The sequence below is a fragment of the Idiotropiscis lumnitzeri genome, chromosome 15, assembly GCF_059441095.1.
Source record: "Idiotropiscis lumnitzeri isolate Australia: NSW breed Sydney's pygmy pipehorse chromosome 15, RoL_Ilum_1.0, whole genome shotgun sequence".
Taxonomy (NCBI): domain Eukaryota; kingdom Metazoa; phylum Chordata; class Actinopteri; order Syngnathiformes; family Syngnathidae; genus Idiotropiscis; species Idiotropiscis lumnitzeri.
This window is the reverse complement of record NC_142405.1, coordinates 14,991,816-15,006,728: the sequence shown is the minus strand read 5'-3', so window position 1 is coordinate 15,006,728 and position 14,913 is coordinate 14,991,816. Positions and strand designations below refer to the sequence as shown.

The 14,913-nt window shown below is 40.0% G+C and overlaps 1 protein-coding gene across 2 annotated transcripts in view; it reads left to right on the top strand.

Annotated features, from left to right (window-relative positions):
* Positions 1-14,630, top strand: part of LOC148323058 (uncharacterized) — a 46,680-nt gene extending 32,050 nt beyond the window's left edge. Inside the window, exons 2-6 of one of the 2 annotated variants that reach the window (XM_088317842.1) lie at positions 86-339; positions 8,142-8,388; positions 12,265-12,468; positions 12,567-12,698; positions 13,196-14,630. In XM_088317842.1, coding sequence (XP_088173968.1) covers positions 86-339; positions 8,142-8,388; positions 12,265-12,468; positions 12,567-12,698; positions 13,196-13,363 — 1,005 coding nt within the window. In that variant the 3' untranslated portion in view covers positions 13,364-14,630. Of the gene's footprint in view, positions 1-85; positions 340-8,141; positions 8,389-12,264; positions 12,469-12,566; positions 12,747-13,195 lie in introns of both variants that reach the window. The other variant, XM_088317841.1, reaches the window with a different exon arrangement.
* The last annotated feature ends 283 nt before the right edge of the window (positions 14,631-14,913 follow it).

The following is a 14,913-nucleotide window of genomic DNA, read 5'->3' as shown; positions in this document are numbered from 1 at the left end:
TGTTATTTAAAATTTGATCCATTGACGTAAAGGTTGAGAAACACTGTTTTAAAGTAATTTAGACCATTTCAATTTTTTGTCGCAGTCAAATTCAACCATCAACTGGTGTGACCAGCTCCCTTCGTCGTCGGCTGCGCTCTCAAACTCCAGTCTCTCTTCAGCCTCTCTATCCAGTTCCAGTCTCTCCTTAGAATCTAGAGCACCTGCCCCAGCAACATCCGCATCAGATGACATGGATTCAGACGAGAGGCCGTATGTCTGTGACTTGTGTAACTGCGCCTACAAACATGCCAGCTCCTTGCTCAACCACAAGCTTACTCACAAGACTGGAGACTTCAGGTAGACACGCAAAACTCTTTTCGGAATTGTGAATAAGATTCCGTTTTTGTTTTTTAATTTGATATTGACAACATTTAAGTACTTTATTCACAGCTTTCAGTTTACCGAGCAAATAATAATCAGTGGAACAATAATTAGGAGGTGTTAGGGGGTGTTACATGCAAAAATAGGTACAAAACATCAATACTGTTTTATTTTTACTACTGCAGATTGGGACATGACAATATGTTGCTGTAAATCAGTAGGTAAACTTTTAGTGTGTTGATATATGAAAGAGAATTACAGAATGTATATTCTCAACCAATTTCATAGACGGCAAGATAAAAAATAACAAAAAATAGAATCGGTTGGCTCAGTTTTCTTCATGTTCCTGATAGAAGATGCAAAATTATTTATGTGTTTTTGTATCTGGTATCTTGCGCATTCACTGGGAGAAATGTAAAAAGTCATCAAAAATTGATATAAATTAAAATTAAAATTGTATAAAATATGCATCGATGGAAAAAAAAAACAAACGACAGAATCGATTCGCAACACCATGTTATCTCTCTCATCTCACACAAAGATGAACAACAACCATTCACTCTCACACTTATACACCCAGGGACTAATTAGAGTGTCCAATCAACCCTCCAAGCATGGTTTTGGAATGTGGGCGGAAACCGGAGTACCTGGAAAAAACCCACACAGGCACACAGAGAACTTGCAAACTCCACACAGGAAGGCCAACCTCTGGACTGTGAGTCCATCGTGCTAACCTGTCGTCCACTGTGCCGCAGAATAAATACATTAAAATGAGTATTATTATAGAGCAATAGAGCTGAACGATTAATAATGATTGCATTTCCAATATAATCGCAATTTTGTAATCGCAAAGGCTGCGGTATGGTCATTACTTCATTGACAGCGGCTGGGCGAGGGGTATTCACAGAATGCTAAGGTAACGCTGCCGCGCTAGCTTTCACCTTTCTTAAAACTTACAGCGCGTGATTAAATAAAAAAAAAAACTGGTGGCTGTTTCATGTGTGCCGCCTTTGTAAGATTTTACTTTGATTTCCGTGTCTTTAAAGTTTGAGCACACGCACACAGAGACAATAGTGTGCAGCGACTTGAGCCGCGACAAATGAAAACGTATCGATGCAAAGTTGTCAAGTGGTCAAATATTAAGAGGATGAATTCAGACGTATGTTTTGAACCAAAAGACAGTCGAAAAGATGACAAATGATGAGATGCCGCCTAGTGGTAATGCCCTCTGACGCTTGATATTACAATGTTAGCCATTATCTTACTTTTCCTCCGCTTGCCATGTGTGATGTTAGCTGGAGTTTCGGTAATCTTTATTGTTTTATTTATTTATCGATCTATACAATATGTTGAGTGAGTGAGTGACTTAAGAAGTGCAGTCTGCATTTACATATGTTTGATTTGTAGAAAGTGGTAAAGCCTCTGGATTATTGTTTTATTGTTCTATATAAGAAGTGGAGTGATAGTCCACTTTTACATACGCTATCATATTTCATGAAACAGTGGTATGTTGGAAGTGGCAAAGCTACTGAATTCTTTACATTGTAGTGGTAAGTTTGGGCCGAATTATGCTGTCATAGTGAACGCATACCAAACTGCATGTAAAAGTATTTAGTAAATTTACACATAAGTATCCCAGTGTACAGAGTATGTCATGACGTTGATACTTAATCATCTTAAACCTTTTTTCAGGGAATCAGATGTCTTACATATTTGCACTTTTATTCCTTTTGCACACTTACGGACACGTGTTATTCTTCAAAATCTTTCAAATTTAAAGTTGTAACATTTTCATATTCCAGGTATTCCTCATGAAACATGTTTATGACATTAGGTCATTAGTATTTTTATGAAATCTTTCATTCATTTTTAGAAATTGCAGTTTTAGTATCACTACCCCACTCTTCCATGAGTAGGGTCAAAAATGACCCCAAGCATTTCCTATGGAATAGAGATGTAAAGATTCTTCGGAAATTGATTTAATATCGATGTAATCTGCTTAAAATGTGCATCGATATAAAAAAATAAAAGAATCGATTCGAAACGCCATTGTCTCGTCTGTGCTGGAAACAAACTGCACACCTCCTACGTAAACTTCCCTTTGATAGCAACACAGCATTGATAAAAGAGCATTTATTAAGGAAAAATGTGGCGGTTGACGCCCAATTTAATTTGCAATAACATAATTTTTGACATAGCCAGCTATAGTTAGCACACACAGGCTACCGTGTACGTCTGATCGAACGTCGTACGCGATGTCCTGTTGTGGTACGCTAACATAATGTAGCGGCTACTGTGGATTGTGGCGGCATTTGTCAGCAAACTCACGTGTATTAAAAACCAAAACATAGTTTTTATATACGCGTGATTGACATTGAAACAGCAAGAGCACAAGTGCTAACTTGCGAACACGCACCGCGTGTTGCGTTTAAGGAGTTGGAAATGCCACGACCCAAAGTACAACATGACGCATTTGCCACAAGCCATTGATGGCATCACCCGACAATAAAACATAACATACCTAGGTTGTTATAATATACTAATTTACAGTGCTAAAAAATATTGGGAAAAAATGGGTTAACAATTGTGTTGGAGTTTTATGATATGCATCACGCTCGAGATTTCTCTCTCACGCTCCCTCTCTCTCTCTTATTTTTTGGCACATACCACATTTTGAATGTGCAAATGATATTATGCGTTCTGGATAAGCAAAACAAAATGTTTGGTATTCAGGTTAAATAAAAACCAAATTAAAAAAATCAATTCAAGTGATGATTTTAGTTTTCTTTGGCATGGTGTATTTCCTCAATTTTATTCATATGATTTAAGTCCCTTCTATATTAAAAAAAAATGTATTGGTGCCCGTGAAACGTGAAATATGTTATATTTTAGTATTTATAGGTAGTTTCATAATAATAGTGCAACTCGGCATAGTGTATAGTTTTTGGTTCCATTCAAAATGCACGTAACATTTAGTCGCTTGCGCTAAACATCAATACGTATTTCGTATGTTGATCGCTGCAGCATCACACGAGCGCAACGAGATGAGCATGGTAGCAATTTAAAACAAAAAAATCAATAAAATATCTAATCGAAATTGGGAACTGAAAATCAAATCGAATCAGGGCTTGAGTGAATCGTTAGGTCCCTACTATGGAATCTTTGAAGAACTTTAGTTTCCGAGCACCTCTTGCTGTCAATAGAAATTTACTGTCCCACTTACACGTCCCATGTCAGCAGTCTCGCCGCCTAGGATTTCATTTTCATACAGCAACATACATGTGTTGTCTTTCTTTATGAACTTATTTTTCTTTGACATAATATAATGTGTCATCACATGAGCCTACTTCGTTAGTAGTTAACAGTATTGCTCGCTAACACACATCAAAGACTGAGGTGACTACTACTATAGTTCAACTTCCTTCTCAATAAAAGCTAACCTGTTAGTTTGCCTGTTATACAACCATTGAGTGTGCATGTATTTCGTGTGTGATACTGCGTGCATGTAGCTGTATGTCTGTGCATATAAATGCATGTACATTTACTTTCATAGTTATGTATGATTTATAGTTCGTGTTCCATTCAAACATTTTAGTTTTTGGCATTTTCTCAAGTAACATGGCTTCTAGGAGGCCTGCTAGGAATCTCTGTGGACGTTGTCCTACGAATGATTCTGGACGAAAGGGATGAGGAGGCCATCTGAAGCATTGACTCAGGCTAAAACACCAAGTCATGATATTATACAATACAATACAAATTTATTTATATAGCGCATTTCACCTAAGAAGTCAATTAGGGCCTGCACCTGGGTATAGTACAGTCTCCCCATAGATCCATGGAAGCAAGTAGCTTTGTGACAGCTGCACTTCAGAATCAGAAATCCCTTTATTGTCATTGTACAGTGTGCAACGAGTTGAGAGAAGCTGTTTGTTTGTGTACATATGTGTGGACAGTGTTGTGTCCGGACTTATTGAATGTTCTGCTTCGTCCACCATATAGTCAAACAGACAGAACAACACGCAAACATGTTTAGATACCTGCTTGATTGATTTCTTATTTGGTAAAATATGAATAAAAAGTGAAAAATGAACATGTCAAAACTGAAATTACTGTATTTTTGCAGTCATAAGGCGCACTTTAAAGTCCTGAAACTCGTCCAAAAAAGCCAGGGCGCCTTTTGAGGTGGAGCGCCCATTATGTGGACCAAGTGCAACAAGTGCACCGCTGGGCTGACTGCGAACATTTACTGCCTGCACACCGCTTATATAGAGAGAGAAGGCGGGCGTGGCTAACGACAGCAGGGGGCGTGAGAGGGGAACAATGGGCGTGAACGACAACAGGCGGACGTGAGAGGGGAGATGGGCGTGAATGACAATGCAAAGGCACGCCCCCAGTGCAAAGCAGCCCCGATGCCCCTATATATACCAGGTGCAACACGTTGCTCAGGCAATTAATCAGCAAAAATGGCATCAATGAAGAGACACTCTTACGAAGCACAGTTCAAGCTACAAGCTATCAGCTACGCAAATGTTCATGGGAATCGAGCAGCTGCGAGGGAATTAAAAATCAACGAATCCATGGTTCGCAAGTGGAGGAAGCAGGAAGACAGACTCCGCCAAGTCAAGAAAACGACACTGAGTTTTCGTGGAAGCAAGGCAAGGTGGCCCGTGTTGGAAGACCAGCTCGAGCAATGGATTGCTGCTCACAGAACAGCTGGGAGAAGCGTATCTACCATCACCATTCGACAGAGGGCAGTAATGCTTGCTGGCGAATTGAACATCGAACATTTCCAATGAGGGGCGTCTTGGTGTTTTCGTTTTATGAAACGGCGCCGTCTATCCAAAGACGACCGTCGCACAGCAACTCCCAGAGGATTACAAGGAGAAGATGGTCGCCTTCCGCTCTTACTGCAGCAAAAAGATTGCCGACAAACGTATCCAGCCCAGCCACATCACCAACATGGACGAGGTGCCGCTGACTTTCGACATCCCGGCGAACCGCACTGTGGAGAAGAAGGGGGTCAGCACGGTAGCAATCCGCACAACGGGACACGAGAAGTCGGCTTTTACTGTTGTCCTAGCTTGCCATGCTAACGGACAAAAATTGCCACCTATGGTGATTTTTAAGCTGAAGACGCTGCCTAAAGAGAAGTTTCCTGCCGGCGTTATCATCAAGGCCAATCAAAAGGGCTGGATGGACGAGGACAAAATGAGAGAGTGGCTGAGTGAGGTGTACGTAAAGAGACCCGGTGTTTTTTTCCACGCATCACCGTCGCTGTTGGTCGGTGACTCCATGCGTGCCCATCTGACAGCCGCTGTGAAAAACCAAGTCACGCATATGAACTCAGAGCTTGCCATCATCCCGGGAGGCTTGACAAAGGAACTCCAACCACTCGACATTAGTATAAACAGGGCGTTCAAAGTGAAGTTGCGTGCTGCGTGGGAGCGATGGATGGCGGAGTGCGAACACAGCTTCACAAAGACTGGGAGACAGCGAAGAGCAAGTTATGCCACAATTTGCGAGTGGATTGTAGGTGCTTGGACAAACGTGTCTGCTAGCTCTATTGTAAGAGCTTTCGCGAAAGCCGGCATTACATCCGAGGAGCCGCTCAGCAGCGACACAGAATTGGACAATAACGAGAGGGAACCTGGCGTGTTTGTGGGAGAACTTGCCCAACTGTTTGTATCTGATACGGAAGATGATGATTTTGAAGGATTTGTGAATGACTGATCAATATTAATGTGAGTACATTGTTAAATAAAATACAACCAAACTCAGTTTTGCTCCTGTTGCCTTTTTAAAAACAGCTAGCCACGCTAGCCATGCTATCTTCTGTTTTAGTGTGCATGCATGTTAACTAAGCTATTGTATGGTAATCTGGGAGGTGTAATTTTGCTGGGCCTACACTATTATGCTATTGATTTGGGTGATAGTTTTAGTTTTGATGTAACTCCGTAACCGCACATCGTTTGTTGATTAGTGACTTGCTCACACCGGCATTGTGTCGGCATCCCATCTGAGGGGCTGCGCCGCAGCGTGACGGCGAGGCAGACTGATAATGACTCTCGTGTTTGGTGGAGAACGTGTCCAGCTGTTTATCTTGGATACAGAAGACAAGGACTTGGTGCATTTTTGGATGAGGACAACTTCAGCACGTTGTTAAAAGCTAAAATAAAGTACCACTGAACTCCCGCTGCCATTTTAAAAACAAGCTAGCGCGACTGAGCAGCTAGTGCGACTGCTCGGTTGCTCGGTTCTGTTAGCGCCCAATGAGACGGTGCGTTCTATCTATGTATCAAATACAGAAATAGCATCCTCCACTGGTACTGCGCCCTTTGACACGGCACGTCTTTTGGCTGTAAAAATACAGTACTCTTTTTTTTAACGACATATATAATCTCTAACCAAAACGAAAGATGCATTTGGTTTATTGCAAAAAACAAATTGCTTTTAATTGGGGTCATTTCTGACCCCACTCATGGAAAAGTGTATGTATTGGAGAAGAAGGGACAATAAACTTGCGTGGTAAAGATAAGAGCTGTCAATTGGTATCCAACCATCATGTCGACGCTCTCTCGAGCCATATTTTCTCTCTCTTGGGGTGACGGGGAATCTGTGACACTTCACGCCTTTGCCACTTTGTATGTGACACCAACACCCAGGCATGTGACAATTTTTCACTGTATTTTATTTTCTTTTTTATTAAATAAGTGCTTCTCAAATAGTGGGGCGCATGTGACCCTAGGGAACATGCTTTTTTTCCGCTGTACTATAATAAAGTGTAATTGGACATCCACTCAGGAAGTTGGCTGTGGCGCTCTCATTGACTATTGTGTGCAGCGAGTATTAACTCTACGGTGTAGGTTTGTTTTTTAACGAAAATGCTTTTATTTATAGTTGCAGCGAAGAATGGGTGGTGGGGTGCAAATTGTTTTCTTTTTGCTGGGGGGGGTGCATCAGAAAGTAATTGAGAAGCACTGTATTAAATGATGAAAGAATCACGAAAAGCATTTCAATTGCACACCAGCGACAGGGGGCAGTGGACTATAAATATTGGGCCTTTTTGAGACCTTATGTTGGCCATCCACCAACCATTCAGAACTGCAGTCAGAAATCCATCAGGGAATAACACAGTTTTGAAAAGTAGTCTTTTTGTTTTTTTAAGCCCTCTATAAACTTTTGAAAGTATAATAAGTGTGAGTTGAACACCTTTTTGTCCTAATGTCTGGGTTCCTGTAGATATTTAAAAAGCCTAAAAGGCATTTAATCTAAAAGCAAGGTCTTATTTGGCATAAATATGCCTTAAATCGGTCTTAAAAGTCATAAAAAATGTTCACACTTGATAGTGTAGGATTTTCTGATTGTCCATATTTTAAAATCTCAAAGTAAATGAACATTCTTTAAAAACTAATTTACAGAATAACTCATCAACTCATGGAATCACAATACCTAAACCTACAAAATAATGATGAGGTTTTAATCGGGACTCTTAATAGCGGATGCTTGTCATTTGTGGACTCTAGCAACTTTGGACATCATGGTTCATGAGGAACAATGAGAAGTTGTTAATTTTCACTTTCAAATGCAATTAGAAGGGATTCAATTTAATTTGCGATAAGCTTTAGGAACCCAGTTCTGACGGGTCAGATTGTTCTACGCAATATATCTTTTGAATATTGGAGATTATTTATTGATGTAAAAAGCAATGTGTGCGAGACTGACCAACACTTTTTTTGTAATCATCTCTAACATTCATTTTTTTTCTTCATACAATCTAGATGCGACTTTTGCAGCAAGCCCTACACCAACTACATGTCTTTGCGTAACCATATGCGAATCCATGGACAAAAGCGCTATATGTGTGATCGCTGTGGCAAGGCCTTTCGTTTGGCGCGGTATCTTCGCAACCACCAGAGGATCCATGATGATGGGCCAAACCGCTTTGACTGTCCTTCCTGCTCCAAGAGTTATAGGACAATGCTAGAGCTGGCGCAACACCGTTGCAGTGCTGCAACACCCAACCAGGTGGGTGGGTCTGTGCAAGATGCTGTTATGGAATCATTAATGCTTAAGTGATATTGTCTCCTAAACAGTTCACCTTGACATCACACGCTCTTCCGGGTGCTAAAAGCCGAAGTGGTGTTGCATTAATCATATTCTTCTTGCAGGGTGGTGTGGGACCTCTCATATTCTGTGTCTGATTGGCTTGCCTTCTTTTCAACCGCTCTATCTAAAAGGCCCTATGTTGTCAAGACAGTCCATTTTTCACTAACACACTTACTAAGGCTGCACGATATTGGAAGAACATGACATATGGTTGTTAATCCCACTCCCACAGAAAAAAATCCAATCCCATCACGGACCATAATAAAAAACACAAATCCTGTCCCATCCTGGGGAAAATGACTCCCAGCCCGTCCTGCTCCCCTTAAGAATGACTCCCACTCCCATACCGCTGCCATTTTGTAGGTCAGTTACAATTTAAAAAAAAAAGTTCAATTTTACTAAATATTGAGCAGTTTGTCACCCCTTTTTCCTCATGGACTCTCCAAGGTTTGTTTCTTTTCCCCCTACGGGGCCTGTCACAAAAAATGTTCCCGTATGTTGTATTTTTCCAGAAACTATTATGTTAAACGATCAGGATATTTTTATTTTTTTATTACACTGGTTTGGTGGCATTGGAGCAATAAAAATAAAAATTAAAATGGATATAAAGTACATCCTTTCCAAGTGCATTAAAGTACATTTGTGTATATTCAAGACTGTAAGGCGCACTGTATTAAAAGACCCAGTCTCAGTTGCGGATGCTATTTCTCTATTTAACACATACATGCGGGGCCCTGTATTATTGGGCGCAGGCATGATAAAACACATGATCGCTTAAAACATACGGTAGCATGCATGCAGGCTAAATCATATCCTACCATGTTTTTAAAACGGCAGCAGTTGTACTTCAAGTATTTAACACATCAAGTTCCCTTTTGTTACCCTCAGGTATGATGAAAGCGCAAACAACTGTAGTAGACACTTTAGCCCATACATCCACACAATATACAAATTTTGGTGTAACTCACCCAGCGCTGCCACTCAGTTTTAGTAAAGCTGTTCACCATATGTCATCCTATATAAGATCCCTTCTCAGCTTGTAAACAACGTGGCGGCTTAGTTGGAGGCAAAAACAACCATTGCGCTTGTTTGAAAACGCCTGTTAGCATATTTTGACATTTTTCTATGTAGCAATGGATGCAAAAAAAAGTAATTTGAGTTGGTCAACTCACTGTCCACGTCCGTAAATGTGACTTTAACAATTTGACTCTGATTGACCAAACGATATTTACCAATTTCTTCGCCCTCTTTCACTGCCTACCATGCAATGGCTGGAAATTTACACCTACCAAAGATAAAATGAAGGCTTGTAAACATAAGGTTAACAGTAGAAAGCGGTTAACATTAGTGGATGTAGAATATAAAAATAATGTCTAACTTGAAATAATTTCAGCCACAACTAAGTGTAGCCTATATTATTCATGCTATATTATAGCCTATATTTTCACGACAGTACACGTTGTTAAATCTTCCCTAATATGAAGTGTGCGCTGCACACACGAGCATTGTTGATGAAACTTATAGACCCAGTGTCTACTGGGGAGGTGGGGGGTAACTTTCGTCCTCTTTCACGTGCACCCTTCCCCCTTTTATGTCCGAATGCTGTCTTTCGCCCATCTTTCTGCTATATAAGCAGCGTGTCGGCAGGAAATTTGCCCAGTGTGCACATCTAAGTCACACAACAACACTGATTTTGGAACTTGGTGCACTCTTATAAGGTGCTCCGTCCTTTTTGGAGAAAATTTAAGACTTTTAAGTGCGCCTCATGATCATGAAAATATGGTAAATTATTTCAGGACATTATTCTAACTTTTTTTTTAAATTTTACTTTACTGTTTACCCGTGAGAATGGCTAAACCTGATATTTTTCACATAGACAGAGTTGTTTGTATAAATTTATAGCTATTTGAAGCGAGCTGTCGCCAATCTCTTTAAGATCCTGGTGGGCTTTGTGAATGCATAAATTAGCAAATTGCACAAAAAGAGCACTGTAGATTATAGCTGTTAGCCGAACATAGGGGCTACCGTTAGTGCTAGTTGGCCATTTGCCCTACTGACTGCTACACCTCATTTACCAATCCGCTCAAACAGAACATATACAGTCGAACCAAACTTTTTGGACAGGTTTCAAAAGCTGTTCCAACCATAATGTGAATGCATGTGTGACTGCACACACCTGCACAGCGGCTAGCATGACTGACAGGAGAGCTAATGAGGCAGCACGGCTGACTATTTCCGTATGTACATATGCAAACAAACATGCACATATATATATATATATATATATATATATATATATATATATATATATATAAAACTATCGTGTCCATTTTATTCTCATCAAGCAAAAAATCAATATAGTAATTATCCTGGCAGCCGGACCCACTGGATACTCCCCTTCCCGTCTGCTCCCGTAAAAAAATTTTTGTCCTGTAACTGTCCCTACCCCATGATTAATGGTAAAGTAATTCCCATCCCGTGGGACTCTAGTAGAATTTCCATGACCCACAGATTCTAGAAAAAATGTTACAACTCCAGTACAGGGTCATGACAAATGTTTCTGCCTTCTGGTTCACAACATAGCTCCTCCCAGAGTTCAACATAGCAAAAGCGCATAAACTAAGAGGTAATATTAGGCAGTGCCAAGAGGAACAGTTGACGTGGAAAAGGGTAGCAAATATAAATAATATATAGCTGACTACATATAGGGGCATTTTGAGAGTGGTTAAGTATTGACTGATTCCTCCAAAACTAATTGATAACATTGAAAATACAGCTAATGTCATTTTCTGCAAAAAACATTTTTTTTAAAGGATAAATGGCCCATGGTGCCTTTTAAAAAACATCAGTCGTGTTTGCCAGTCTTAGCCAGCTTCTGGCTCCTAAAAATGTGGTTTAAATACGTAGTTCATATTCCATTTCATTGACTGAAATATTTAACGTCTGAAAATTACCAGATGAAAACAAATGAAAGAGAAGGACATTTGTGGATATCCAAGACCAACCGTATTTTCCGTTCTAAAAGCTGCTACTTTTTTTCTGGATTTAGAACCATGTGGCTAATACAACCGTGTGGCTTTTCTGTGGATTTTTCTTTCACCGGTAGGGGCACTCTATAGTTGAGAAAATACGCTAAATAAATCTAGATTTTTTTTCCCCTCTTGGGTCTGTTCTGTTTTAATTAGCAAAGTTGTTGCCGTGTTAAAAGGCAGTGTTTTAAGAATCATTTTATGTACTTTTATGTGCATTCACCGTTCAAAATTGTTCTGTACGTGTAGTAAACAAAAAAAATCAACTTAGAAAACTGCGGCTAATATACAGGTGCGTCTTATAGTCTGGAAAATACGGTTGTTCTCGTTCTTTCTGCCATTTTGTTTGTAGCATCAAAACTGCTAAGAGATGCCTTAGGCTAGTGGTTTTTGTAGATTCTATTAAGTGTTGAGATTGGCCAAAGACATAAGAATAAAGGCACAATGATTCTGTATGGAAGGAGTGTGAAATTTTGCAGATAACACAAATGGCTAAAAATGACTTGGACAATTATTATTATAACAATATGATCTCAGCAATGATCACTAGCACCATGCTCCACTTTGTGTGCTTGCTTGCCTGTGTCTCCCCTTCTGTTTAGTGTGGATACCACACCACATCATAACCAATCACTTGTGCTATTACCAGAAAAGGGGAAGGAAAATGATAAGGATGTGATGATGAGGCAATGGCTTTAGAGAAGTGATGCCTAATCAATTTCTTATAAATGAGTCTTTCTGTGCTCTCCTCCCTCCTTCCATTCAGTCTGGCAGTCGTCGTTCAAATTTCTCTTCCACACCTCGGCGTCAGCAGCGGCAACAACAGCAGAACAATGCCTCCTCTATCATGCAATCGCAGCATGGAGGGCACAATCAACAGGACCCTCTGCCCTCCCACTGCGTTTCTCCTATGTCGCAGGGAGGCCAGGGTGGTGGTGTGACCAACCAGTCTGTCCCTGACCCTCACCAGGTAGGGTAAACATTCCTGGTTTGTTACTTGTTCATGGTTTTCATTCCATGTTATTTTCACTGATGACGGATAACTGTTCACACTGTTTTTGCCAACAGGGCCGGGCCAGCACTGCGTCGTCCCAGAGCAGCCAGCCAAATATGAGGAGCTCAACCTCCTCCAAACACATCTCCTCCTCCAGCACTACCGCAACATCCTCCTACTCTCTTCTCCAGCCCCTGGTGCCTGAGGTAAAGGAGATGAGCTTGGGATACACTAGGCTGAGCGCCAATCTCATGGTAGGAGAGAAAACCACCGTCTGCTATATGCTGACTAGCAGCTTTTCGTTGTCTACCTACTAACATCAGGAGAAAGAGAATTTATGCACACTCAAGTCTTGAGTGATCCGCTCCACCAGTAACATTTGTCATATGTACAGTATGGACGCAAGCTGCCAGCTATGATATTATTATGCATATACAACCTCATGATACGGCAAATTCAACAAATGACTATTGGAATGTTAGCGTTTTATAAATTCTCATTTAAAGTACCATATTTCAGGGTGTATTGTAATATTATTAATGTACATAAAATTCCAACTGTATTCAGGTTACTTTTAAGTTATTGCAATGAACTCACATGGACTCACTCTCTTCCTCCCTCCCTCTACCCATCACCCTCTTTTACGCTGTTCCTTTTGTCACTCTTCTTTGATCGACATTATCCTCGCCATGTTACACCGCAGCCGAAGCACCAGGACACTTTTTCTCTGACCCCTCAGCGGCCCCTCACCACTATCAACCCCATTGGCCACTCCCTCCATCCAAACGGAGCGACAACACTCAAGCCTTCACCTGTGCCACGTACCATCCAGGCTATGCCCTGGGAGCAGCGCTCACTCTACAATCAATAAAATTTCAGGAACCAGCGTCCCTCTTCATAGCTCATCCAACCCAACCCCGACTCTTCTATCTCCCCACTTTTCCGCTTCCAGCATTAAGGATTGAGGACATCAACCACCATTTGAATGCCAGAGTGAGCTCATTTTGGGACAGGTGTGTCGGAATGGAAAACAGCAACCATTCTGAACTAGTTGAGATAATTGCTGAATAGTTAGTTTTTTTTACATCTTGTCCCTCTTGTATAATGCATACTGGTCATAAGTTAACGTCTGTCATTTTATTAAGAATGACTCTCCCCACCTTCCTCTACTCGTAGAACATGATATATGCTTCTGCTAATGCTATTATTATGAAATAATGTTTAATGGAAATATTTCATAGCCTGTTCAACTACGCATTTCAAGATTAAGGAGTTCAACAAATATTCTCATTTGTTCTTTCTAAACTTTTGCAATTGGATTTATTTTTTTTTTACTGAACCCTTTTTTTTTTTTACTTCATTTGACATTGGGCCCCAATGTACATACGATGTGCATTTTGCATATCAGAACTACTTAAATGAAATATACATGTTTAGTTTTACCCATAGATAAACATTGAGAAACTGCTGTTGTTTCAAGGATACTTTCCAGACTAGTCTACTCACATGAGAGCCCTCTATAAAATCTTTTATGCAAATTTTAAATTTGTTTCAACAAGATTCTACCTAATAACCATAAGAGAACAGTACGTTCCCTTTCAAATTAAAGCACTGTAAGTCTTTTCGCAATTATACAATAGAATACAATACAACTTTATTTATTTAGCGCATTTCACAACCTTAAATTTACTTTTGCTGCCCCTGAACCAGCTCGTATGTAGTTGTGACACATGCACTTGAGACAGAATCTGCCCAGGCTACAATTGTATTTGGAAGTTACATTTGGGGGAAAAAAAAATCTCTGTAACTCAGGACCCACTCACTGCTATACAAAGACTTATAACGTGTAGAAAAAGCACCAGGGTAGAATTTAATTTTACAGATAGTTTGCTAAATAATTCCAGATCTGTAGTTGGATGTGACAGACAACGTTAGTTTGTTGAAGATTCATGATGAATCCTGTATGTAGCTCTGTTACATCTGTTAAAAAGAACCCAAAATCCTACTGACATTCTATTTTTTTTTAAATTAAATTTATTTGTATTTTTTATTAATGTCATCAATGTTTTCTCCTTCCTTGTTAAGTGTCTTGAGTATTTAGAAAATTACGAAACAAATAAAACGTTTTATCACCACCAGTTCTGTGTTTCCTTTCATGCGTGTATAACTGGCGTTGCCATTTTTGTCTCTTGTGATTGGCAAAATAGCACTTTTTTATTTAAGATGTCACGTTAACTGGGCTTTCTGGTAACACCCACCAGTAGCTATTAAGTCATATGCCAGATTGTTGTATATATTGTAGTACAGTTTATACAATACAACTTTATTTATATAGCACATTTCACAAAAGCTGGAGCTGTAACAAAGCGCTTTCCATATGGTGTAATATAAATAATTTTCTTGACCCCCCCCTTTGAACTT